Source organism: Falco cherrug, chromosome 4, assembly GCF_023634085.1.
Source record: "Falco cherrug isolate bFalChe1 chromosome 4, bFalChe1.pri, whole genome shotgun sequence".
In the NCBI taxonomy this organism is placed as follows: domain Eukaryota; kingdom Metazoa; phylum Chordata; class Aves; order Falconiformes; family Falconidae; genus Falco; species Falco cherrug.
In genome coordinates, this window is record NC_073700.1 from 49,959,102 (window position 1) to 49,985,770 (window position 26,669).

The 26,669-nt window shown below is 43.7% G+C and overlaps 2 protein-coding genes across 2 annotated transcripts; both read left to right on the forward strand.

Moving 5' to 3' along the window:
* The first annotated feature begins 110 nt into the window (after positions 1-110).
* On the forward strand, positions 111-1,064 carry FAM32A (family with sequence similarity 32 member A). Its single transcript, XM_055709093.1, has 4 exons — positions 111-208; positions 439-573; positions 663-716; positions 878-1,064. The coding sequence occupies exons 1-4, from the start codon at positions 131-133 to the stop codon at positions 944-946; spliced, it is 336 nt and encodes a 111-aa protein (XP_055565068.1). The 5' UTR covers positions 111-130; the 3' UTR covers positions 947-1,064.
* A 763-nt stretch (positions 1,065-1,827) lies between these two features.
* AP1M1 (adaptor related protein complex 1 subunit mu 1) lies at positions 1,828-10,112 on the forward strand. The gene is made up of 12 exons (XM_055709092.1): positions 1,828-1,971; positions 2,630-2,786; positions 3,156-3,224; positions 3,798-3,927; positions 4,062-4,209; positions 4,611-4,737; positions 5,090-5,232; positions 6,057-6,128; positions 6,427-6,585; positions 7,206-7,331; positions 7,541-7,616; positions 8,200-10,112. The coding sequence occupies exons 1-12, from the start codon at positions 1,930-1,932 to the stop codon at positions 8,220-8,222; spliced, it is 1,272 nt and encodes a 423-aa protein (XP_055565067.1). The 5' UTR covers positions 1,828-1,929; the 3' UTR covers positions 8,223-10,112.
* The last annotated feature ends 16,557 nt before the right edge of the window (positions 10,113-26,669 follow it).

Here is a 26,669-nt window from a genome sequence, read left to right on the forward strand (position 1 = left end):
CCTGGGGCTTCGGCCTTTTCCCTCAGGGCGGCTTCGGCCCGCGGCGGTGCCGCCTCAGCGCGGGAGAGGCGGCGCGGCGCGGCCGCCAGGGGGCGGGGCGGGGCGGGGCGGGGCGGGGCCGCGCGGCGCCATGGCGGACTATGAAGCGGTGCAGCGCGGGCCGCTGCGGCTGAAGGGCGGCGGCGGGGGCCCTGGCGGGCGGCAAGCGGTGAGGGAGGGCCAGCAGGGGCACCTACACCGGGAGGGGTGGCACCCACACCGCGGCGTAACACCCCCACAGCGCGAGGGAGAACGGGACGGGACACCGGGGCCGGGGGGGACACGTCTATACCGGGGTGGGGACCGGGTCGGGGAATGGACCGGAGCCGGTGGGGGCACCCACACCGCGGGGGGGTGGCAGCTGGGGCTGGGCGCTGACCTCCCTCTGCCCTCAGGAAGAAGAAGAAGGCGAAGGATAAGGCCCAGATCCTGGAGCAGATCGTGAGCAGCAAGAAGCAGGAGGAGGAGAAGAAGCGCGGGCTGGACAAGCGGACCCCGGCACAGGTGGCCTACGAGAAGATGCAGGAGAAGCGGGTAGGGCTTTGAAAACCCCAATCGACCCCTTGGATGTGGCCCCTGAGGGGCTGCGAGTGCTGGGAGTAACCTCTCGTGTCTTCCTCCAGCAAATGGAGAGGATCCTGAAGAAAGCCTCAAAAACCCATAAGCAGAGAGTGGAGGTGAGCTAAATTATCCCACTTTGCCTGGCATGTGTTCATCACTCATGAGCTGGAGGGACTGGTTTGCCTCTGAAACACAGAAGCGGGGAAGCAGAGGGTCTTGGGGTTCAATGGTGGTGATGTCAGCACCCAATATTAAAGGTTTTCTTTCTCTCCCCTAGGACTTCAACAGGCACTTGGATACGCTGACTGAGCATTATGACATTCCTAAAGTCAGCTGGACTAAGTGAATGGGCTGCTTTTCAAGGCTCTGGATCAGCATTTGGGTTTTGGTTGTATTAAGCAAGGCTGCCATGTAAATCTGTGTATTCTCCATATTGACTATTTAATATATCTTCTGAACATTGATGACTTTGTACTGTCTTATTTCACTGTTTTGGTTTTTGTTTTTTAAAACCAAATATTCAACCAAAGTCTTTCCTTGGCTGATGCACTCTGATTTCTGTAGGGGCAGAGGGCTATTTTTTTTTAGTGCTTAAAGTGAGATTAAGGCCAAAATCAACTGCTGCGAGCCAGCTGGAAAACATTCCTTTTGTTTATTTTATACAAACAGTTGTTCTTTCTGGAAGCAAAGAGGCTGACAGGCTCACATAGAAATTACACAAGAAGCTTATGCTATCTAGAGTTCTTGGCGAGGTGGGGGGGTCTGCTGTAACTTGTAATTTTGGTGTAAGTTCTCATTAAATTGCTGCTTTCTTCCTCTTTTTGGTGCCAGCTTCTCTAAAATCAGGGGCTGTGCATGGAGTTTGCCAAGCGCCTTCCCTGCCTTCACTGTTCTTACTCCTTTGAGAGATGATGCCCATCTTGACATTTAAAATCCTAATGCACCTCTTAAACCCCAATATTGATCTTAAACCCGAACACTCGCCCTCCGCTGCCACAGGCTGGGCCCTGGGTGCTCAGTGGCTGGCCCAGGCCCCCTCTGCAGCCCTGCTAAACCCCCGTGGGCCGCAGCCCCCGGCCCGCTGCTGTTCCCAGTGCTACGGAACATTTGCCCAGCGGAGAATGAGCTCCGGGACTATTTAACCGCCCACTTCTCCCGTGAGTCAATGTATTCTTCCGCTGCCGCGGCGCAGGACTGCGCCTCTTCCTGCCCGTGGCGGCCGGGTCCTCGTTTCGTCACTTCCTGCCGGAAGTGCTGTGCCGGAAGCGGAAGTCGGTGTGTCTGCGGCCGGGCGATACGGCGGTCCGGGCGGGAGGCGGCGGCGGGGCGATGTCGGCCAGCGCCGTCTACGTGCTGGACCTGAAGGGGAAGGTGAGGCCCGGGCCGCGGCGGGGCGCTCTGTGGGGCCGCAGCGGAGCGGCCTCCCTCGGCCCGGGCTGCTGCGGGAGTCGGGCACGCTGCAGTCTGGGCGGGGGGGCCCGCGGTGGCGGGGGGGCTCCCCGGCCTCGCTGAGGCCTGCGGGAGCCGTTTGCCCCTTCCTGGTGCCGTCCTTGCCGCCAGCCCCGGTTTTACGTGGCGCTGCGGACCCCGAGCTGTGGCAGGGCAGCCGTGGCCTGTGTCTCCTCAGTTAGATGCTGAGTGAGGCGGCTGCTGCGAGCACCTGTGCCCTCGGGCATCCCTCCTGGGGTAATTAATCTCTGCTGTAACTGGAGGTAATTTGTCTCAGAGGAGTTGCTGTGTTTTCCCCATCTTAAGATTCCCATTAGGGCGCATGCAGCCATAGGTGAAGCATAACTGGAAAATATTACCACATGACTTTGCAATGGCAAATTAGTATCTGCATTCTAATCAGCGAGGTATTCTGGCATTGCGATTTGCGCTCACAGGATGCAGGGAAGCTAGAGCGAAGCTTGGCAACTTTAAAGTTGCTTAAAGAGGCCTTCCAAACATCTTGTGTATTGGTCTTGCATGGTAGCAACATCTCACGAAAGAGAAAAAAACCAGAAGGATTTTGTTGCTTTCCTTCTAGGTTCTCATCTGTCGGAATTACCGTGGAGATGTGGACATGTCAGAGGTGGAGCATTTCATGCCAATCCTTATGGAAAAGGAAGAAGAGGGGACACTTTCTCCTATTCTAGCACACGGAGGAGTTCGTTTTATGTGGATTAAACATAACAACCTGTATCGTATCCTTGATACTGCAGTTAGCTCACATATGCTGATACGCTAGGCGCTGCTGTGTTATATTCATTGTCTCTAAATGCAAAGCTAGAGAACGGGTGAAGTGACATAAGGAGGGTTTGTTAAAGGAAGTAATTTTCTGCTTTACATAATGTGCACCAGCAGCATAGGGTGCAGAAAAGTGTTTGTATTCATCTTACTCTGATAGATTATTTTCTGAATGTTTGTATTTGTATCTCATTAGACCAGAGGTACTGTTAACTCTTGGGTTTTTTTGGCCAACTCTACTTGCCTAAAGGCATTAAAAAATGCACTTACTAAACGTTTGTTTGAATGGTGATTTTGAATGTGTGTTCCTCAACATCCTTGATCAGTTGTTGCAACTTCTAAGAAAAATGCTTGTGTATCACTGGTGTTTTCATTTTTATATAAAGTAGTTCAGGTGAGTATGAAATTTCAAAAGTAACCTCTGCCTTCTTTTCAGTTCAGTCTAAGTCTGATCTAAATAGAAGCACATAAGAGTTTTCACAGCCTTAAAGAACTGTATGGTTAATAGCATTTTTACTTTATATTTGATTATTTTTGTGGAACTATCTTCCTAACCACTAATAACAGAATTGATATTTTGTAGCTGAGTAGGCAAAGGATGTGACACAGTGCTGTAAGTAGTTGTACAAGACCTGAGAACACAGAGAATTGTGAACTTGATGCATGAGTAGCGACATATCATATAGATTCTGTGTTTGGTTCATCTGTACCTGGCATGAAAAATATTTTCTCCAGAATAAATATTTTTCATAATAGTTAAAAGAGTTGCTTCTAGGATCCTCTAGCTCTCTTTTAATTGAGGTGGGTTTCCTGAGGCTAATCTTCTGAACAGAATGCCGTTTGTGAATTACGGGGTTTGGTTTGGGGCTTTTGAAAAATCATCCTAAATAGAAGAATACATTCAGAATGTGCTGTGCTTTGTCCATTAATATCCTCTTTCCCTTCCCTTCTGTCATTTTGTTTCAGGTTTTTTTCTGAATATTTCAAGGAGTTGGAAGAAGAGAGCATTAGGGATAATTTTGTTATTATTTATGAGTTGTTAGATGAGCTTATGGATTTTGGTTATCCACAAACCACTGACAGTAAAATTTTACAAGAGTAAGTATCATTCTGTGACAAACTCCTCGGAAAGCTGTGAGCCTTCTTCCTATGCAAACAAATGTTTTTGGCTTGGTCTAATTATAAAAAAAAAATAATTTGCATTTTTTCCTGCCAATTCTGTGACTGTAAAGGTACATCACTCAGGAAGGTCACAAACTTGAAACTGGAGCTCCACGTCCACCTGCCACTGTTACGAATGCTGTTTCGTGGAGATCAGAAGGGATAAAATACAGGAAAAATGAAGTGTTCCTGGATGTTATAGAGTCTGTTAACCTTTTGGTGGGTACCTTTAACTTGTAATGAGAATTGTAATAGGAAGTGTGGAAAAGGGCTTACTGTCTGAAAACCTGCAAGGGTACGACAAAAAGTCGGCCTGACTGTGGCTAGTGTACTGTGATGCTCAAAGCAGTGTTGGTCATTAAGACAGAGTATCTGTGAGGACGTCCAGCATCAAGTCATCAAGTCACGCTTTCCTTGGGTGTATTGCTCACTTCTGATCTGTCCTTTCCTCCTCTGTCTGTGCCTGTCACCTCTGTGATCTGATTCTACTCTACTGGATTAATTTCTCAGGAGGAAGACTTCCACGAAAACTTGGGACATGAGAATGGGGTGGGAGTGTTGTTTGATGTTGCAACATGTCACATAAGAGCAGTCTTACCTTCCTTTTTGTTTTTGTTCAGGTCAGTGCCAATGGAAACGTATTACGGAGTGAGATAGTTGGATCCATTAAAATGCGAGTCTTTCTCTCGGGAATGCCAGAGCTGCGCCTTGGTTTAAATGACAAAGTTCTCTTTGATAATACAGGACGTGAGTATGTTCATGATATCTTGATAATCATGAAGGATATTATCCAAAGTCTTAGGTTTTGGGATGCGTGAGGTTCAGCTGAAAGGATTTGTCCTAAGATGATAGAAATAGTCCCTTTAGGTCTCACATGACAGTACCAAGCAAAGATGGAATACCATGGTAACCATCTAGGCTTCCTCATCTCTTTTTTTTACCTTGGGGCTTCTGTAGTCCTGAAAGCCTGTAGCGAGGTACAGAAAGTATTGGCTAGAATGGAGGAATGTCAGCAGGCATCTGCTTTGCTGTGTAACTGCCTGGGATGAGACTTCAGACATAATTTGTGTAGCACCTTGAAATGTGTATTTTCTGCTAGGTGGCAAAAGTAAATCAGTAGAACTGGAGGATGTAAAGTTTCACCAGTGTGTTCGTCTCTCTCGCTTTGAAAACGACAGGACAATTTCTTTCATTCCGCCTGATGGAGAGTTTGAACTCATGTCATACCGTCTTAATACCCACGTAAGTCTGGATGTTTGGATTTTTTTATATGATCATGTTTTAGATTGTAGACAGAATTGCTAATGGATTTCCTGTAATGTTAGGGTGTTTTTTTTTCCTTAAAAGTATGGGCAGCATAGTAGTTTTCTAGTGAACTGTTAATAGCAAAGCTTTGTGCTCATTCTTTTTGGAGGAAGTAAGAATTAATTTAGAAGTAACTGGGCAATGGGTCTCAACTAGTATTCAAACTGCTCCTGAAATACTGTCCCTGTGATCACTGTTGTGGTGGTTTTTTTAAGCTATGTGATGAAATGTCAGTGTAGCAATTCATTGTGCTTGACAACAACAGTATTTATGTCACTTAATTTTATTAGAGTCTGTTAGCCACAGTGATAAGGATAGCTTTCCTTTCAAAGAAGGAAAACTTCAATATGCGGATGGTCTGTAATGTGCAGCTATGACAAGAGACAACAAATGAGAAGTTCAGTATTAATTTTTTATCTTCAGGGCAGCAGTTTGTATTAGTTATTTTTAGAGCTTGTCATAGTTCAGTTCCTAGTATGTTATCAAATGGAATACAAGTGTTTGTTATTAAGGATTAATTAGAGACAAATTTTTAAGCCTGTAATTCTTGTAACGCTTGGTGGTTGGTATTCCAGTACCTGCTCTTTTTTTTTTTTTTTTAATATTTTTTAAATAAAACACAACTTGTTTGTCATCTGGAACACCACAGGCTTTCTGTTTTCTGTGGGGTTCACATGTTGAGTGTAGCTTTATGGAGAAGCAACACTTTAATAAGCGTGTCAAAGTAAAACCTACAGCTGCTAAGTGTTTTTCCCCATTAGGTAAAACCACTGATCTGGATTGAGTCTGTGATTGAAAAACATTCCCACAGCCGCATCGAGTACATGATCAAGGTCAGAATTTTTTAAATAATTATGGCTATTTTTTTAATTAAAAAATCTGTTTGATTTGTTTCCAAAGCTTGACCGGCAGCACATGCATTTTTATACGTTTTAGTTAGTATTTCTGTGGGACTTGGTTCTTATTGCAAAGTTCATTTCTAAGTTATGATCTCAGCATTGGAGTTCTGTTTCTCAGTTTGTAGGTTGGGGTGGAGTGGTATTGTGTGTGTCTCGGCTCCCTGAACTCGCTAGCATGATGAAAGTACTTAGAGGCCTGCTTTTCTGATATTTTTTTTTCCTTCTTCTTTAGGCAAAAAGTCAATTTAAGCGTAGGTCAACTGCCAACAATGTGGAGATTCACATCCCGGTTCCAAATGATGCGGACTCACCAAAGTTTAAAACCACTGTTGGAAGTGTCAAATGGGTTCCAGAGAACAGTGAAATTGTCTGGTCCATTAAATCTTTTCCAGTAAGTGTTGTTTTTAGTCTTATCACCTAGTAGTGTAATAATTAGTTAACTTCATTATTTTATGAATGTTCAGACTCTGCGTAAAGCAAATTCTAATAGTATCAGATAAGTAGGGCTGGACTCTTCCCTTTTGCCCTTGGATGAAGTATTGGAACTTGCTAATAGATGTTGAAGATACTGTTGTTTATGTTTAACTGGGATATTTTTTCAGAACTAGGTTAGAGAGCAGATTTTTGAGCGATGTCTGTGGATGGTGTAATCCCTTGGCCTAGATTTAGCAGCAGCTGTTTTAGTTTGTCAGACTTCGCTTCTTGGGTGGTTCCATTTCAAATGCTAATGGTGTGGTAGTACAGCTGTCTGTCACCATTCTGTCAGAATGGTCAGTGGCACCCTTGGCTTTTGAGTATGAGGCTGGAAGAAAATGAACTATGCCTCAGGCTGGTTCTAATTTGATCTGCATCTTTAAAAAAATTTTTTTAAAATAAAAACAAGTGCTCATTTTTAAGCCCTGGAGCACAGCTGAAATGAATAGTGGAGTTCAGCAGTTAGACATGAGGAAAACCACTTGTATTGTTGCAAGTTTTCAAGAAGAAAAAAAAGTATCTGTCCCTTTTGGGTAGGGTGGAAAAGAATACCTGATGAGAGCCCACTTTGGACTTCCAAGTGTTGAAGCTGAAGATAAGGAAGGAAAACCTCCCATCAGTGTGAAGTTTGAGATTCCATATTTCACCACTTCAGGAATCCAGGTTAGTAGCTGAAAATAGAAGTACTGATAAGTTAATGATGTGCTGGATTCTTAACACACAAGTTTTTCTTGTCTTCTTGATAATTCCTGTTCAGTGTTACACATAAAAGAAATTTTTGACCAAAACATTTTTTTTCCCCCTAAATGGTCTTTGGCTGACATGGGAGACTTTTTTTTTTTTTTTTTTCCTTAACATATCTTTCTTTCCAGGTTCGCTACTTAAAGATAATTGAGAAGAGTGGCTATCAGGCTCTCCCGTGGGTTCGTTATATTACCCAGAATGGAGGTAAATGGAAGGCAGTAGACTGTAGACATCTCCAACTTGCATATTCTGTTTCTCCAGCATACACCTGCAAATTGAAACTCACAAAGCCAGTTTGCTCATATTCTTGAGTGTTAAACTATACGGTTTAGGTACATGTTAGATTAAGGTGTGCTGGTTTGCCCAGTCACCTTTTTTGGTAGCTTAATGAAAGATCCAATGGGACAGCTCAGTAACACTGTCCAAGTATTTTGTAATTCAGCTGGGATTCAGTGAGATTCCTGGAATTGTAAATTTAAGGAGAAATTACTTGTATCATTCTGCCAGCTTTAAGATGTATAAGATGCTGTCTGCCAAAAGGTATTATTAGATTGTTAGCAAGTAAAAGTGGTGGGGTGGTTTGAATTTTTTATCTAACTTTTTCTGGCGTGGAAGCACAACTGCCTCCAGATACCTTAATAGAGCTCATTATCATGGCCATTCTAAGCAAAAATCTGGTTTTATTTACATCACTTCATCCTGATTTGCTGATCTGCTTTACTCCTTTCAGTAAGACAATTTACTAAAACTCGTTTTTGTTTTGTTTTTTTTTTTTCCCCCTTTACAGACTATCAGCTTCGAACACAGTAAAACACCCCGCAAGCACCACAGACAACAAAACTTCAGGCCTAGAATTTGTTTGCAGAAGCTTCTGTGGTACTGAGAGCTGTGAATGTTGTTGCCAAGGGTCTTGTTTCTGCAGTCTTGGATTGGCAGGAGAAAGATTGGAAATTTACTGTTTTCAATAATGTGTTTGAGCATTTGAAACATTAGTATTGATTGTGTGAATATTTATTTCATTCTTAGAACATGCTGATCTTGCTGCTAAATGCTAATTACGTTAGGAATAGCAGTTACCTTGAGGGGCCAGGAATACAGAATGAACCTTGAGAATGTCTTGTCGATGCCTTCTCCATTACATTCACAATGTTTCTAATACTTGTATTTTAGGATCTCTAAAGACATTGGCCGCATTAGACTACAAATTAGGGAGACGATTGTGCAATTAAATGACTGCTGAACACTTAGTTGTATTTAGCCCAAGGTATTTATTTTTTTCTGGGCATATGAGTGCCTTAACTCATTCAAAGCTCTGTTAACTTATAAAAATTTACGGAATATGAATTGAAACTCTGAAGTTGAAAAATACAGTTTAGTCTTTTTGCATGGTTTCAGACCAATTAATCTGACAGAACAAGTGAAGGGTTTGGAAACAAAAATACAGGTTGGTTAAAGACTAAGTTAACTGAGAACAAGAGATCACAGGAGAAAATGTCTGTGGAACCATCTCTGTGGAAGCATGATGATTGCTAGTTCATGTTAGTCGACATGCAGACTGAAGAGTTTCAACTCTGATACCCCTAGGGCATGAAATCCCTATGCCAATTAACTATTACTTTTTCTTAAAAAAAATACCTATTTGTAAAAGAAGTTCAAAACTCTAATATGTAGGCATAAGATCTTAGATTAATTATTAAAAAAACCCAACCAACAACCAAGTTTGGAGGTGATGAAATTTGTAGGAAGATTGGGAGGTTTTTATTATTTTTTTTTCAGATAATAGTAATATACTCCAACCTCTTCCTGAAAACTGCTTGTTGTTTCTGAAGAGGCTGATAAAAATACAGTTGCCATCTTTCTTCCAGCTTGCCTTTCTGTTAATTTATGGCAAATACTTCCCTTTTCTGCTATAGTTTGCTAGAACTAACTTTATTTGCCTGAAGGGGGATGATTTCTTCTCAGTCTTTTCCATCTGTAAACAACTGTTATTGTAACTTCCTGGCAGAATGGATAACAGTTCAGAATGTTACACTTAAAGGTTGTTTTTTTTTACATGCAGTTTCATTTTTTTTCTGAGAAGCTAAGGTTGGCATGGGTGTACATAGTTATTTTGATTTTTCAGAACAATGTTGATTGTTATCAGTATTTTCTTTAAACAATTTTTAGAATGTTTTGGTTTGAATTTAGTACTCTTGACAGATGCTACATTTAAACCATCAAAATCTAAACAGGGGACCGCAAATGTGGTGTAATATACTGTGCGCAAAGTTCTCCACACCACTTTGTTGACAGTCCTTGACTCTCCTACAAGATTCAGAAGGTATTTCAGTCATCCCCACTGAATACTCTTAGACTATATATGTAGATATACCTGTGTATACAGTATATGCTAGCAGCAAAAAATCGACTAAATTCAAACCTGAGATGCAGCTGCTGTACTATTACAGGAAGATCTGCCTCGGGGAAGCCCGGTATCTGGAGTTATCCAGGCAATAACCAGACAGCTGGTTGGGCAGCAAGAGGTGTGGACATGTATATTCTGGAGTAAGATTTCTGTATTTGTCACCCAACAAGCTTGATGTCAAAACAAATTAGATCATCTTGTCCAAGATTGCAGTTCCATTACTCGTTTTCATTTGAACAGTTAAGCTTATGACTGGACTAAACATTTTTATATTAAAACTGTAACTGATTGACAGATCACTTTCTGATGGCTCTGTTCTTCAAAATGTTCACTATAATTATTTGCCTGTAAAATGTGACTTTTACTTGCTTCATTCGTTTTCCTGTTGAAGGTTATATCTTGCAGACCAGAACAGTGTTTTCTCATATTTTGTCGCAGTTTGCGTCTGTTTTGATGATGGGGCATCAGCCGTGCTTGTCCAGGAAGTAATAAAGGGCAAAAAGTCCTCTCTGAATCAGTTGCACTTCACTTACTCTTTTTTTCAGTTTGATCTGCAGCAAGTTGTAGCCTCTGATCTTGGTGTACCCTCAGCTGTCCTAATACGAGGCCTGGATATATGGAACTGAACTTCAGAAAAGCTGAAAGAATTCATAGTCCTGATCTGTCTATTGAATGCTGCCAAAACCTTTGCTTTTCTGTTGTTCTCTGCAAAATTCACCCATGCATCATAAAATTAGCACTTGTTAGCACCCTCTCTTTCAGAAAGCAAAACCCCCTCACCTCTTCATCTATTCATTGTCAAAATGTAGGGTCCCTGGGTATTTAGATGGGCGTAAAGTCAGAAACAAAGAGATGTGATACTATTCCAGCACTAGCTCTTGCTCAAGGAGTAAAACTTTTTTTTTTTTTGCCAAGTTTTCTTCTTAGAGCAACTGCTAAATCTTTCTTGTCTTGGTGCCTTCTGTTCTCTGCCTGTTGTGGAAAAATGTAGATTTGATGGTCGGCCTCTATGTTACAGGTAAGTGCGTCATACAAAATACTTTTAAAAGACAATTTGCAGAGTTCAGATAAGCAGTGAAGTGTCTCTTGTGTGTGTCCAGCTTGATGTGGTTTCATAGCTTTATTACCCAGAATTTGGAATGTTTAAAGACTAAACTGAAAGGCTCTGAAAGCACATCTGTTCCCAATATTAAGCCAGCAATGTCTGAATGTTTCCACAGTCTTGTTGTTGTTGCAATAAGCAGGGAAACAGGTGATTTTTTTCTCTTTTTCCTCATCAAGCTTGAAGTGTGTTTCTCCTTCTTTATCCTTCGGACTGCTGACTCAGAATATTTCAACAGCAGGAAGCATTCCCCCTTTCGCTTCCCTAGCACACAAAACTGTAACCTCATCTACCCATTATTTAATTGCTAACTGATTAGATAGCTGTTTCTCAAGGTGCGTCGGTGGCGCTGCCCCGCTGGGGTGAAGAGGTAGTTTCGCTTCCTGTAGCGGTGTGTACGCCTATCTGACGGCTTGGCTTTCTGAGAATGAAAGGTTGCGGCTGCAACTTTTGTTCCTCCTTTCCCTGGCTCGTTGCGCCGGTAGGTGGCGCTCTGAGCACACCGCAGGCTGCCGTTAATTGCCAGAGAGACCCACAAACGCTGTGTACAAAATGTGTCCTTTGATTGGGAAGGTACAGCTATTTTAGTACCTCTGAGTTTATTAAAAAAAAAAAAAAAAACCCAAACCCAAAAAAACCCACCCAAAACTGTAATTACATTATTTTTTTAGCATGATTTTTGGTGTTTGGTAACTTCTGGATTTAGTTTGACAGTTCTTTCTTAACGTTCCTATTTCCGTTACTGACAGGGCCAGTGATGGTAAAACTGCGACACAGAGTAAAGGGCATCGGCACAAAGGGAAGGGGAAGCGGCTCTGCCATGCCACAGCAGCAGCCACTCGGAGCTGTCTGTTGGTGATGGACATCGCTGGTCACAAATTGTGACTCAGCTGGTGGTCTGAAAGCTTCTCTTTGACCCAACATACAAGAAAGAGTGTCTTCCCACTCACCCCTGCTTGATTACCTCTAGAGAAAACTGGGTTTGTCCCAATAAAAGAAGCCAGAACCTACCTCCCAATCAAGGAAAATGGGTGCATTAGAAAAGTTTCATTCTACCTCTGTCTTCCAGCTGGAGTGATTCTTCTGTTGGTTCTCTTTTATGTGTTTCTGCTCTTCCTTCTTGCCATCCTTTTGTGCCTGTATCCTATTTGGACTGCTTATATTTGCGTCCCGACTCTTAATCTGGGCTGGTTTTGCCTATAAAGCATTCTTACACGTAAAAAGAGACAATAAGACTTCATCCGTAGTGGGTTTGTCTCAGGTTGAGAGATGCACCTGTTTATTTCTGACTTTACATTCTGTGACAAGAAATAGGCTAAACTTTGGCACCTTTATCTTTATCTTGTGCCAAATGCAATGTGTTGCAATTCTTCAGCGTGTGGTTGTTTGTTTTTTTTTTCCCCTCTGTGGTTGACACCCACTCTGTTTGTAATTTCAGCAGCCCTGGCACCACGAGGGTTGATAGCCTTGCAGAAAATAGTGTGAGAGAGCAAAGTTAGGGGACAACTGAATAATCTTAATTGCTATGGTACTTAATTATACAACAATGTAATTTATACTACAGAAGTACTGAGATCATGAACGAACGTAAACCTTTCTCCACTGAATTTTGTGCAATCCAGAGTGTTCTGCCAGTCATGCCCTCTTTACGCACAGATAAAACTTGTTTCTCTTGTAGTTACTGCACATTGTCTTGACTCAGCGTTTATGAAAGCATTGTTAGTCACATCTCTTGCAGCAGTCAGATGCAGGAGGTTCCCTTTTGTAGTTCCTTCACTTTGTCATTAGCGCATTAGTTAAAGACTTTGGGTTCTTCTGTATTTCCTCCCTTTCTGGGGCTGGTGAACTGGGCTGTAACTTCGATCTCTCTGGCTTTGGCAGCACGGGGTCTGTGTGTGGGTCGCAGCCAGCTCTGGGCGCAGGCTCTTTATGACGTGCCCATTGCTCTGGGCAGCAGCACCTCCAGCTCTTTCTTGCACACCTGTTCCTAAACAGAGAAACATACTGTGTTTTTAAAGATAGGAGTTGTAGCTAAACTCAGTTCTGGGTTTGTCCTGAAAATGAAGGATTCTTTTGTTGGGATGTGTTTGGAGAGAAGTTCCCAGGAACTTGGTGCAAACAGCAATCTGAAATTGAGATTTGTCAGTAGCCCTGCAGAATCAATGGCATCACGCAGGAAGGTTAAAGCCCCATTTCCCACCTCAGCTGTTCCGTCACAGTGGTTGTTGGCAGAGCAGTTGAACCAGAGGATTTGGATAGTTTTGAGTCTAATATCAGAAACTATGCCCAGCTTAACCTTATGACCTCCCTTTCCTTCCTCTTCCCCCATCAAGCCGCTAGCATCTCTTTGTGTTCATTCTGCTCTTGTTGATTCCCCTGGCAGCTGCAGCATTGCACTGATGCAGCTCCATTTTGCTGTAGGTGGAATTACTTTAGGTTATTCTTAAAAAAAATTATGTACTAGAACCTGGAGCCTCCAAGTTCATTTGCAGGCTGATGGTCAAATAAATAAGCAGAAACAGGCCTGAAGCAAGTGATCAGCAATGTGAAGAACAAGATGCTCCCAAAGTCAGTGTGCTGGGCTACAGCCCATTCTGGAGAGGTTTGTGGGCTTAGTTCAAATCTTGGCTGTGGATTTGTACCTTGGATCAAAGTTTTGTTGCAGGCCCTTCTCCAATATAAAGCAAAGAAACGTAAAACAACAAATATCTAGTGAAATCCAAACACAATTTGCTCTATGTTATGCTACAAAAATGAATGAACTCTGCTTCCCACCCTCTCCCACTGTGACTTGCTGTGAATAAGCACTGCTCAAAGGAAACTATCGCAAGAAGTTCTGCCTCTTTCCAGCAGGAATAACAATTGAGCAAGGAAAAACACAGGCTAGTTTTATCTCTGCTCTTCCAGCTGGGCAGGTATAGGTGAAGAGTGGATGGGGTGTTTTAAGCAGCATTGAAAGGATTTGCCCTTAGCACAGAACTAAAACCCAAATATTCAATTATAAGGCTTTAAAAAGTTTTTTGTTAAGAAAAACTCCTTTTCTCCTTAATAAGGAGCATCCTATACCTCATTTGAGGCTTTCTTAAACCATCTGAAGCAGCATGGCTTGGTGCACCATGGATTTTAAAAGGATAAAAGAGTATCTAGGGAAATCGGGCAGACCAGGCTAGAGCCATAAACGTGTTATTTGTAAATCTTCAAGCCAGTGGGCTACAAGTCACTGATGTCCCTGTCGGGCGGCGAGGAAAGCTCCATGGAGTGATTCCTTACTGGCAGACTGAATTGCATTGTGGGGAAACTAGGTATTGAGCTGATGCTCCAAATCAGAGAAGGAGAAAGCTCATTCTTGGTTTTTCCACTTTAAGCCTTAAAGAGCTGGTAGAAGCTGCTGATTTCTGCCTGTGTTCCAGTGAGTGTAAGCATGCTCCTGCACCAGCAGGGAATGAGGGATTTGAGAATCCCGTGAAGTCCAGAGGTAATGGGTTCCTTGTGACATGAAGATGTAGGAGGTTTTGCCATACGGGCTTTGTGAGTGGGCTGGCAAATACCTGTTGGGTGTCGGGTAGGAGATCTCACCTGTGCATTAGACACAGACAGTTAAGAGGTACTGTAATACTCAAATCCAGCTGTGGGTTTGTATTTTCAAGGAGTTTTTCCTTAAAGCTCCTGGAGTGCTGTGTTCCAGGCTGTGTACCGGTGCCTGCTGGGTTTGGCCAAGGAGATAGGACAAAGCCACACAGACAGGAAACGTTTGAAGAGACTTCAGTATAAAAGTTGGAGAAAAGGCTTGGGGGAAAGGATACGGATGAGGGCTGCATAGAAATGCCAATGTTATAAACAAATGAAATCTGCTTTTTCATCTTCTCGTGTAAAAAAAGTCTGTAAGGTTGAAAAGGAGTATGTTTAAAATTGACAAAAGAAAATTTTACAGTATCAGATTCCACCTTTTTGCTGTATTTGTTTTGAAAAGAACTTATTAATCCAGTGCTGCCCCACACCAGAGGTAGGAACCCTTTGCTACGAGTGCTGAGCTCTCATCTGTGTTCCAGCCACCTCTAATGACACCCTGACCAACAGCGAGCACATGGCTGTGGAACGCGTGTTTATTTTCCTTCTTGCTTATTTATTCAATCAACAGCACAAGACAGAGCGCTTCTACGTGTGCTGAACCCTACAATTGTTAAAGTTTCCAAGAGGTCACGAGGGTCCCAGATAACGTTAGCAGCTAAGTGTGATGTTGTCCTTTTTGTCTTATCAACAGGAAACATCTTGCCCAGCGCAGGAACTAGAGCTTTGTAATTGGCCTGGTGCAAGAACATGACAGTATTTTCTCATCCTATCAGGACTCGGATATTTTGGGAGCTGGTATATAAAGCTCGCAGCACACAGTGTCTTTTGGACATTAGGAGCAGGTTCATGTCAGAAATCAGTGTGCTTTGCTATTTTAGTAGTTGCTATAGTTGCAGCATGAATGATTTTGCTTGCCCTGCATGGGTCAGGGTGGTATTTTGTTACAGCTCGTATGTATATTTTTATTATTTGAGTGCAGATGGACATATTTTTAAGTAATTAATGTGGCGATACAAGTCTTGTAAAGAAGCCTTTAGCAAATAACGAAGCCATAAATTGTATCAATGTGGGCCTTGTTTAGCTTTCATTAAATACTCGCAGACTTCTATGGTGCAGGATTGAGTTTTATCCAAGCAAATTTCAGATTCACTAGATGATAAAATGTTATATTTGGGCTCTGAAATAAGAAGCATTCTGTGCGCTGAATGATCTATGTGTTAAAAGGAACAGCCCTTCTGCCTCATGCAGTTAATGGCAAAAAAATTCCAGCAACATCTCGAACTAGTATTAGATCAGAGCAAACAGTGTTTAAATGGAGCTGTAAAGAGCTGAGCTGGAAGGGGGCCAATATTGCAATTAATATTCTGTGCAGAATTACACCACTTGCTGATTATAGCAAACCTCATTCGGACCATTTGATAAAGCTGGAGTGTTTTTTTCCATAGCTGCCGTCACTGTTTAGAATCAAAGTAACTGTAACTACCAAGAGGGAAAAAAAGACAACGATAAACCCCCAGCGCGATGATAGCCCAAAGTTTCTCCTTAAAAGTGCATAATGAGGAACTCTAATAATGGGGGTGTTAATTTTAATCTTTCAGAATAAACAGCAATACGCAACCTTTACTGCGGTAATCCGTGGCTGTTACAGAGTTCCCAAAATCAGATTTTCTAGCTTGACTCTTGCTACAATTTTTTTTCCTATACATCCTTGCTTTCAGAAATCAACATTGTTGCTGTACAGCACGTTCTTCAGTAGAGATGGGCGAAGGGATCGTTTCGTAATCAACAAAACTGACTTGAGCCGTGGAGAAAGTCAGGATTTTGTTTTCTGTTTTCATAACAGACAAAAAAAATAACAAAACCTCAGCAGTTTGCAGGCTGATTTCAGCACCTGGTTGGTCACAGAAGCTTCCTTCAGCACAAAGCAGCATCCTTCGCTGGCAGCAGTCTGTGCTGCACCGGTCCCCAGTGTCCTGAGGCTCCAGGCAAAGCCAGAGCCGTGATGTGGGAGCCAGGGAGCTGCAGTGCCTGGCGGCTCTGGGTTGCTGTGCAAAAGGATGTCCCCAAACTTATCACTGCGTATTGTGTCAAATACCGCAAATATCAGGAGCTGATGACAGCAGGAGTTGTTTCTGAGGGACTGACATGATGCATAGATGGGGCACTGCAAGAGCTTTTTTTTCACTCTCTTGCAACACGCTGGTGGAAGTGGTGGGGCAGGAGGGAACATTTTGGTCTTCCCAACTTAAGCATTTGAGTAACCAAGCTCTCCAAGGCAGCAGTGTTGAAGCAGCTTGCTTTTTTCCAAGCAGTATTTTGTGACAGTATAGCCAGAGGGGTTTAGATTAATGAAGTGAAATTTTTTTGTAGCAAGCACAAGATTTTTGATTTTTTTGGGGGGGAAGTAGGAATGTGAGTTCAGCAGAGAAAAGAAACAGCAACTGTGATGCCTGGAAGTTAAAGCTAAGCAAAGTCAAGTTAGAAAAGCAGTGATTGCTTCTAGCAGAGCGTGTGTTTGTGTGCACGTATTTGCTGCTGGAAGAACTGATGTGGGGGAGAGCTCAGAGGTCCTTGCATGTGAAGACAGGGTTATCTCTTCCAAAAGATGCAGTCCCCCATCCATGGGCATGGAGTGGCCTCTGTGCAGTGCGTTATGTTAAAGGCAATGCTATAAAGGACCACAGCAGCCCCTCACCTCCAAAAATTCAGAGCAAGTTCCTAAAGGATTTTTCTCCCCTGCTGAGCTCATCGAAGCTCCTGCCCTCGCAACAAGCTGCACACCTCCACACTCAGTTTAAACTTCCTGCAGGTGCCATGGGACATCCCCAGCTGTGAGCGGGGTGCCAGGCGCTGAGTCAATGCGCCGCCCAAAGGGAGGCTGGTGCCCGGGTACCTCCTGGGGCAGCCCGCAGGAGGATTACGTCTGCTGTCAGAGAACTTCTCACCCACATTTCCTGCATGAATCCCGAGTGAGAGTGGCAGTCACGCGAGGGCACAGGGGAAGCCAGCGGCATAGAAAGGCACGCCAGAGCATGGTGTGGCCTATCCTGCCTTGCTGGGCAGGTGGTACCAAAAATGTTCTGTTCCCTGCCCTCCATCCGCAGCCACAGCGTGTTGCTGGAAATGTTGCCTCTTTTTTGGCCTGAGTACCAGGGATTTTCCCCTTTCCCCCTCCAGGACACAGGTTACCCTGTCATTTGCCATATGGGTTAGAAGCTGTTGGCTTTGTGCTTGCATGGGAGATGCTGAACTCACGTCTCCTGGCTCCTGACCATCTCTCCCCATACCCACAGCGTGAGAGAGAGTATAAATATTGCAGCTGCTTTTCCTTGCATCCATAGTGCATTTCTGATGGGAGGCTCTCGATGTGCCTTTTTATGGTCCAGCTTTTAATTGTGCCCTGTGCTGGATCGCATCAGCAAACAGCCCTTCAGAGCCATTAAAATGCTCCACAAACAGAGGGAAGGTTTCAAGGGCACATCGTGGGTACGGGGCCATCTCAGGGCACAGGAGGAATTAGCACATGTCAGTCACAACAAATTTCTTCCTGGCAAAAAGATCTTCTTCCTGGCTGTGTGAGTGCCATTCTCCAAGGCTGCCCTGGTGCCGCAGAAGAGGTTGTTTGCACAGAGGGCACTCTACCGAGCCCATGTCCTATAAAGCAGGGCTTAAAGGACTTGGCATAAACTTGCTGGAGCCTGGGGAATGGGGAAGGGCTGAGCTGTGCTGAGCAAAGGTTCACATTTTGGTGGAGCACGGCAAAAGTGGTTGCTGTTAACTGGAGTTACCAGTGCAGTGTCTGTGCTTTCTGTGAAGGAAGCGTGAGTACAGCTGCACTTTGCTCACAAGAAGGGTGAGGCATCCTACTTAGATTTAGCAAACCAAAGCTTCTGCAGGGCTTTGAGAGGCTGCAAAGTGCAAAGTTTGTAGCGCCATCAGGGTGGCAAGGTGCCTGGGGCTGCGATTCTTCACCTCTTTTTTTTTTATTTTTTGGGTGGCTCTGTCACTGCTTTTATTTTGGTCTACAGCAGGGGAAGGGTAGCTGTAGCTAATTCCCATGGGCCTGCGGAGCATTAGTGAAGTCAGCTGTAAAAGCTCCTTGGAGAAAGGCAGAGAACTATTGCTATCAGTGTGGCTGAAAGTGAAAAGGCTGAAGAAGGCTTTGGCCCAGATAGGGAGGGAACCACCTTGTTTTTCTGATGCTCTTGAAAAGAAACAAACAGCTGCTCATCATTTTCTGTGTTAACCAGGGTGGTGGCTTCAGCAGGGGTCAGCGATAGAGCTGCTGTTGCAGCCCTGGCGATGCTGCGTGAGGCTGAGCTTAGCCCATCTCCGGGGCCGTGCTCAGCAAGAGCAGGGAGCCAAATGCAGCAAACGCAGGCAGGGGCTGGGGCACAGTGGTGGGAAAACGGCCTGAATATTCATTTATATTTTTAAAAGAAACTAACACAAATCCAGCTTATTATAAAGCTCAATTGCCTCTCTAGCCCGCATTAGAATGAAAACAATTGGGCGCCAGTTAACCCCAGTTCCCATACAGGGGCATTGAGCTTCTATTTGCCCTAATGAAGAGCCAACAGTGAGCACGGTGCAAAGGCCAAATGAACCTTTTCTATTAATCTGTAGAAAAATACGCTCTTAAACTCTTCTTACCCTAAGGTAAAAATACCTTAGGGCAAACCAGATTATTTTGACTTTGGACAACATCATTCACGAAATGCTACGCCACAAGGTTGGTCTGAAGGAAACCACACACGATTTGACTCTTTTTATCTTACATCAGCGGCGGAGAGCTCAGTGCGGTTACAGTTCTCCTCATTTCTGAGAAGAGAGGATCATATTTAATCATTGTGTCAGTTGGCACAAACACTGTGTTTGTAGTGAAATGCTAAAAAACAGCACGTTTATCTTTCCCTTGATCAAGATTTGTATGATAGAAGCCCTTAACGTTAAAACTCATCAGTAATGAAACATTTGAAGGGCTCAGCTACCCAGCTTGTTTACTGTAACTTATTTGAAAGAATGGTCTGATGTCCTCCTGCTTAATATAACACATGCGGTATCAGTAATCTCCACCCAAGGGCATTTGTTCCTTGGCAGGCTTCACTTTGGCTCCAAGATATTATTCCTGGACTTTATTGGGGGAAGGGGGTGTGTGTGTATGACAACAACTAACTTGCTTCACTGAGCAGCACATTTCAAAATCTAGCACGCCTGTAGGGGTTGCCTCAGAGCATGTCCTTACCAGCTGCACCAGTGGAGAAGCCAAGAGTTGTTTGGAGGGAGGAGGAGATGTTGAAGCTTAGGGAAAGCGCTGCATTTCACCATCTCACCTGCACTAGAAGGGCCAGAGAATTTCCCCTGCCATGTCCTGCAGCAAGCCCGTCACATCTGCTTGGAGCAACTGCAAATCTGAGAGAGATGCTATTGCCTACAGCGAATATTACATCACCCGCTACTTAAACAGCCCCAGGACTGCCCTGCCCTGATTCGTATTATTTTATTGGCGTGGACTTGTGCTGTGGTACCAAGAAGTCCCAAGCACAGGAAAGCCTCCCCTGTGCCACAGAGTGAACGAGCGCCAAAAAGAAAAGTCAGTCCCTGCCCTGAAGACCTCACTTTTCACTCGCTTTTAAATCCAGCTGGGATTTCACCTCTTTTGTGGGGCCAGTGCCTGTACAATACCCACCTTGCACAGAAGTGTCACTAACAGCAAAGGCTGAGAGCTCCAAGGGACAGGCAATGCCACTGGTGAGATGCAATGAGTTTTGTTTGTGCTCAGGCTGCAACTTTGGAAGCCACAATAACTTTGAAGAATTGCTTTATCTTCAGAAAAGACTATTTGAGCTCTCACAAAACCAACGAAAGGAGGCAACAATGACAGGGCCTCACTGCCTGGCACCCAGGCACTGCAGGGACAGGGGCTCTCGTGTCCTTATCCAGGATCATGTCCCCTGGCCACAGCAGCACCCTCCCAATGGGCTTCAAAGGGAAAAAGGAGCACTGCTAATAGCCACTCTGATTTATGCTGCATCAGCTCAGCCCCTGCATCAGGTGCTGTACGGCAGCTCACGGTCTGTGGGACCATTGCTTTTGTAGAGGTTAGAGTTTCGGTGGTTTTTAACGACTTGTTCAGTTGATGACACAAAACTGTTGAGGAGTTGAAAACTCAGTTGTGCTCTTGGCAAAACCCAAGCCAAACAAAAAGCCAATGTACAAGGCAGAGCTGAGCCTGCACCGTGTCCCTGAAAGCTGCCTGTCTTCCTCCTGCCACCGATATCCCATTGCCACCCCGGTGCCAGTGAGTCCTTGAAGGTGTATGGCCACATTCTGCAGGATCTGTCCCTTTGCAGAAGCATCTGGGACAAAAGATTGAGCTGCTTCTCCACTGTCATGAGCACATTTACTTGGGAAGTGCTGCCACACGGCCAGGGGCAGCAGCAGTGGCAGCAGGGAAAAGGCACAGCATTGGCATTGCATCTCTAGCACCCCTCCCTACACCACAGCTGATCTAACAGCATCATAGGAGGGATGGTGGTGGCTTACAAACAAAAAAACCCAATCAAACAAAAACACCCAGATGAAGGCACGATAGGACAGCTCATGAGATTTATAGCAGCGGGGTAACCCCAAGTGGTTGCCTTGTGCTTTGTTCTCCCACCTGTTTAAAGCTGGAGCCTTGGATGGGATTTCTTGGGAGGTTTGGTGTGGCACGCTTGTTTTGTGCCATTGCTTGCTGAGCTAGTGATGGTTTCTGTTGCGTGTATCCACACATGATATGTATTTATATATACAACAAGGGGGTTTGCGTTTGAGGTGTTTTTTCCCCCCGAAAAATATACTGAAACTTTTAATTACAACACCCTGTGCAATGGCTAAATAGCTTCTTTTTGCACAGATGTCTCTGTCTACAGCTGTTGTAGCCTTCCTCCAATGCACTTTGTAGATAAAATCCTGGGGTTTATATATGTGTGTGTGCACATGTAAATATAGTTTTTATATAGATGTTTTGTATATTTTTAATATATATAAATATATATATAATTTAATCAGAATGCAATGACTTAACTATGCTTGTTCTAAAAGTGAAGTACCAATAAAAGATGAGTCATGACGTTATAAATTTCTATCAGTCAGGAACCTGGACCTTTGCTAATATTAACAATTGTGGCACCTTGTACTTACTGTACATGGCAGTTTTTTATAGAAAAGCAGAAAGCACTAAGTGAAAAAAAAAAGAAAAAAAATCCCAACCTGAGGCCAGCCCAGGCAGCTTTTTTGCTCGCTGCCCACAAGGAGGGAAACAACTTCCATTGACTTGAGGGCTGCGAGGCAGTAGGTGTGCAGTGAGCGAGCGACCACGCTGAAGCTGAGTTTCATGGTTTGACTTTCGGGTAAATGGGACCAGAGATGTGCACGTATCGCAGTATCATGGGCTGGATGGCATTTTACCATAACCTGGAAGGTTTTTCTCTCTCTAGAGGCTTTCCTCTCTCCTGTGACAGAAGGGAACAGAACGTCCCATTGCAGTAAATGGATAACTAATGCTCACGTGGTTGATTTAATACTTTGCTAGTATGTTGATTGAACACAGATACAAACCCTAAAGACAAAGCCATACATCCTGAAGCATTAAAAATGTTTTATTTCACCTGTCATCCTGTGCAGAAGTATTCTGAGTGTCACAGGAAGGCTTAAACTTCTTTGGATATGGCCATTCATGCTGGATTGCCAAAGAGGCATCCAGAAAGATCCAGGATAAATCTACCACACCAAAAAAATCATTGCTGTACTATAGCTCCCAGCCTGGGAACCCAGGAAAAGGGCAGCTTGAGCAAGGATTGGTCAGAAGAAAAAAAAACCCCAACAAACCCAAACAACTTCTTATGGGAAGGCGTTGGCCAAACACACCTCTTGAAGTTTTTCTGCTGGTGGCTTCAGTTTCAAAGTCACTTGTGCTCTTTACTACAGAGTATGTGGCTGTCCACAGCCCCTTGAGGTTTACTGATCAACTGCTAAGCTGGTAGAGCTAATGGCAGGGCTTTATATAGATGAGCTGCAGTGAGAACCAACCGTTTGGAGTCCTGCAAAACAGCCCAGGTGGATTCAATTACAGCTTCAGGATGAGCAAGTAAAGCAACAACAAAGGCCAGTAGCTTCAGCCTTTGAAATGCCAGCTTAGAGCATGAAGGCAGTGAAAAATAATACTTAGTTAACTTGTTTAGGAAAAAAAAAAAAAAGCAGAATGCTTCCTTTAATGACACATTAGCTGACAGTGGTGCTTTTATGACTCTGTCATAGTCACCAATGAATCACTGGATGGAAGCGCAGGGACAGAGTGTTCCTATCCAAAGGTTGCCATCCCAGTGGTTCAATGACACTCGAAACAAGGTGCTGCCCTTGCTCTCCCTCATCATCACCAGCAATGCAGCTGGTCCAAGCACTTGCAGGGCTGCTCAGCCTGAGATCCCCCGCCCCGATAACCTGCCTTGTGTGTCACCAGCAGAGCCATGCGTGAGGGCAGCTCCACCTCCAGACTAGGCTCTGGGCTCTCAACACCCTCCCCGCTAGTGTCACAGCCATGCCACCACCACCACAGCTCCTGCTTCCCACCGTGTCAAGCCAAGGTGCCTCTGGAGCTTATCAACCAGGCTTCTGTTTCATTGCATCCCCTGCTAATGCAGTTCATATGTGCAGCCATTTCCCTTCACAGGCATCCATGCTTTCCAAATTCTTTGCATTTTAGTTATATATCCTTCATTTTGATCTTTTGCACTAAAAAATAACAAAAAAAGCTTGCATTTGAAGCTTAATAGTGAGAGCTCAGTGCATCTGCCAGAGGTCCTGGCACAGCCAGTGTCCTGCAGGAGCAGTTACTTTCCAGTGCGTCTCTAAGCTTGCTTATTTACTTTCCCTTGTACGCCAAAAATACTTTAAAATCAGGACAGTTTTTTCCAGTTACACAATCACCAGAAATATCTCAAATCCATACACTTCCACTGTGGTTCAATAGTCAATCTGAAAATAGCCAAAACAGTTGACAGAAGTATGTAAAAAGTGTTCTCTCCCAGAATTCAGGCTTCAGCAGCACAGCTCCGTTTGTCCAAGACAACGAACACCACAAAGCAAAATCAATTCCCCCTTTTTTAATAACAACGCCGGGAAAAGAGACGGCAAACGCGAGGGCAGCCAGTCTCTGCTGCTCTTCAGCAGCTTCCTGTGTGGAATTATCACAGACAACCACTTCTAGAAAGTCCTTTCATGTCTGTTCACGTAGGGTTTATTTACTGCTCTTGGCAAAACGAAACGACAGTTGATTTCTGACAAGCTGTGAGATTTAGAATATTTTTCCATTAGAGCTTTTTAATTAATTACAGTGAATTCAGAATGTTAGAGGGGTTAGTAGGTGCTCCTACCCTTTATGATTTATCAAAAGCACTGATAAAACCTTGTTTTTGACTATCGTCTCCTCTCCCTATCAGATCCTCTCCCTGCCCTGTCTTGAGAGCACAGGTACCAAAATGTACAAGGATCTTCTGAAGATCTCAAAGCACTTTGGAAATTGAGGGCTCCGTTTGTTTTCCTTACTCATGCATATTTTAAATTCCCTTTTAAGTTTCAACGATTTGCATGGGTGTAATTCAGAGCAGACTGGGGCCTTACATATTTTGCATACCAATGAGTTATGAGAGCCCAATTTCTGAAAGAAAGATTATATGAGCATTATGATGCAGTTGAGCAGTAACTGGCTGGAAAAAAAAGTTTACAACAAACCCAAAAGGATTTACTTTGTAATTTTAAGCGTATGTTCACAAATGAAAGCAAGCATTGTGTCCATCAACAATGACCAAAACAGAATCAGCCTTTCTCCAAACCCACTGAAGAGCCATGGTCTTAATTTGTAGGTTGAAGTTACTGGCACTCTTTTTTTTTTTTTTTTTTAAATATATATATAAGGCATCTAGACTTGAAATGATATTGCAAAAGTAGAAATAGCATGATAAACCTTCAAAGCTGAAATAAAAAAGAACCTGTGTTTTAACTTAGTGTTGAGTATTTATACAGCCGGCACCATTTAGTCCGGCATGTTTGAATGAGTGCAAGTCTGTGGTTGCAGTTGTGTATAAAAATATTGTAGCCTGCTCCTGCTTTAGGAACTAGACTTCAGTTCCCAATAGCTCCCTCTGTAATTCTCTTTCCAAATAAAAGGAAGAACTATTCCTGGCTCGTAACGGTGTATTTCTGTGGCTTCTTGAACTATAATGAAGGCAGTCTGGAATGTTAAAAATTACATACTCAATGCCAGTTCTTAACCCATGGTAATTTCGGCTTTCAATGTTTTGAAGTTTACATTTTGAGTCTGTTATTGTACAACTTTTTAATTAAAATGTTACTGTAGTCCAGATCACTAATGCTTCTTGCTCAAAGATCCATTAACATCTATCTCAAAACCACTACTTAGGGAGTTTGATAATTTTGGTATTGAGGGCTAAGGCCATCTGCTTGGAAAATTATTTGGTTTTTATTTGGCTCCTTCTAATTGTAGAAATTCAAAGACATCTTTGATAGCCACTGGATTCCAACAACGGAAACATCGGTTCTCTTTCTGTAAATGCTTCAGTGCTTGTCTCTACTCTAGACTAAATCTTGAGGCTGTTCAAGAAATGATCTGGCAGGCTTGTCACTGATGAATCAGGTTTGGGTTCTCCCTGTGCACTGTAGGGGCAATATGATTATCATCTCCACGTTTTCCCGTTGAAAATCTGCTAAATAAATCAGAAAAATCTGCCAAGCTCACTTGGGGCATCTAGATGTCGTCATAATCCAATAATAGCTCTTCTTAGGATCAATAGCACCATGGACTCTTCTCGTTACGATATGCAGCAGACAGTCTAGGCATTTGTGCCTTGAGATATGACTTCACATCTACATCCTATGCACAAGAAGTGAGAAGCAAGACTTTAACCTGACTCTTGCTCTCAGCTGAAGTTAAAAATCCTCTCTTACCCTGTGTAAACAGCGGGAATTTAGTCCAGTACCTGTGAGACATATAGAACCTGAGAGTCAGCATCACAAGGCTGGGGTTTTGATGGGCTTTGGGGTTGCGTTTTTGGGGGAGGGTGGGGAGTTCCCTCCTAAAGCCAACCCTGTTGGAGCTGGCCCAATTTTTGAAGGAGGTTTCCCCAAGGATTTCTCAGCAAGGCTCCCAGTAACAAGTCAGCTGGCTGTAGGAATAACTCAGCAGGATAGTGATGGTTTTGTGCTAATGCTGCATATTGGGGGGGGGGAAGGGTGCATGTGAGAGCTTTCCAGCTGAAAAGACCTTCCTCATGCCAAATAATTCAGCAATTTAATTACATTTAGCCCAGGTTAAGATTTCTCTTTGGCCTGAGGTGCTTGAATATGTATTGTGTGCATGTGTGTGGACACAAACATACATGCACCTCTCCACAGGACACTATTTCAGTTCTGAGACACTGGCCAGCCCACAGTGGCATTCTCTTAAGCCCTCCAGCTGAAGCAGGTCTGCTTTGTTCGACAACTCATTAAAACCTACAGGACCTCACAGACAAAGGACCCCACAATGTGAGACAAGATAAAACACCGCAGTCCGGGAAAGCAGCTTTTTAGCAGCAGGAGGCATCTTGCCCACCCTGAGCCTGTATAATGTACAGTATAATGCATAATACAGCTATTATTCTATTTACATTTACTAATTATTGTATAATAAGAACAATTTCCAGCACAGTGTCCATGAAGTTCTTATGCAACTCCCTCCATGAACTGCAAATGGCTTCTGAGAGCATAGAGAAACCTCTGGGTGGCTCTCAGCAAGGAAACAAAGTCCTTCCCGATCCCAAACCTCAATCTCATGGTCAGTCCATCAGCCAGAAGGTACCTTGAAAAACACAGCAGACCTTGTTAGTCTCTGCCTGCCTGTGTGGGCTTCAGACCTTGAGTTTTGTCACCCTGCACCTGGATATTATGTACCAAGAGGAGCAAACGCCTCTGACATGTCACATAGAACGAGGTCACACCAGTGCATCTCCTGCCATGACACCATGTTCTGCCCCATGCCTTATTTTTAGCTATGAATTTTGTTTTTCAGGTGCAAGTAAAATGAGGTGTTATTATTTCCACATAATCAAGGCAAAAACAGTTTCACTTTCTTTGAAGCTTT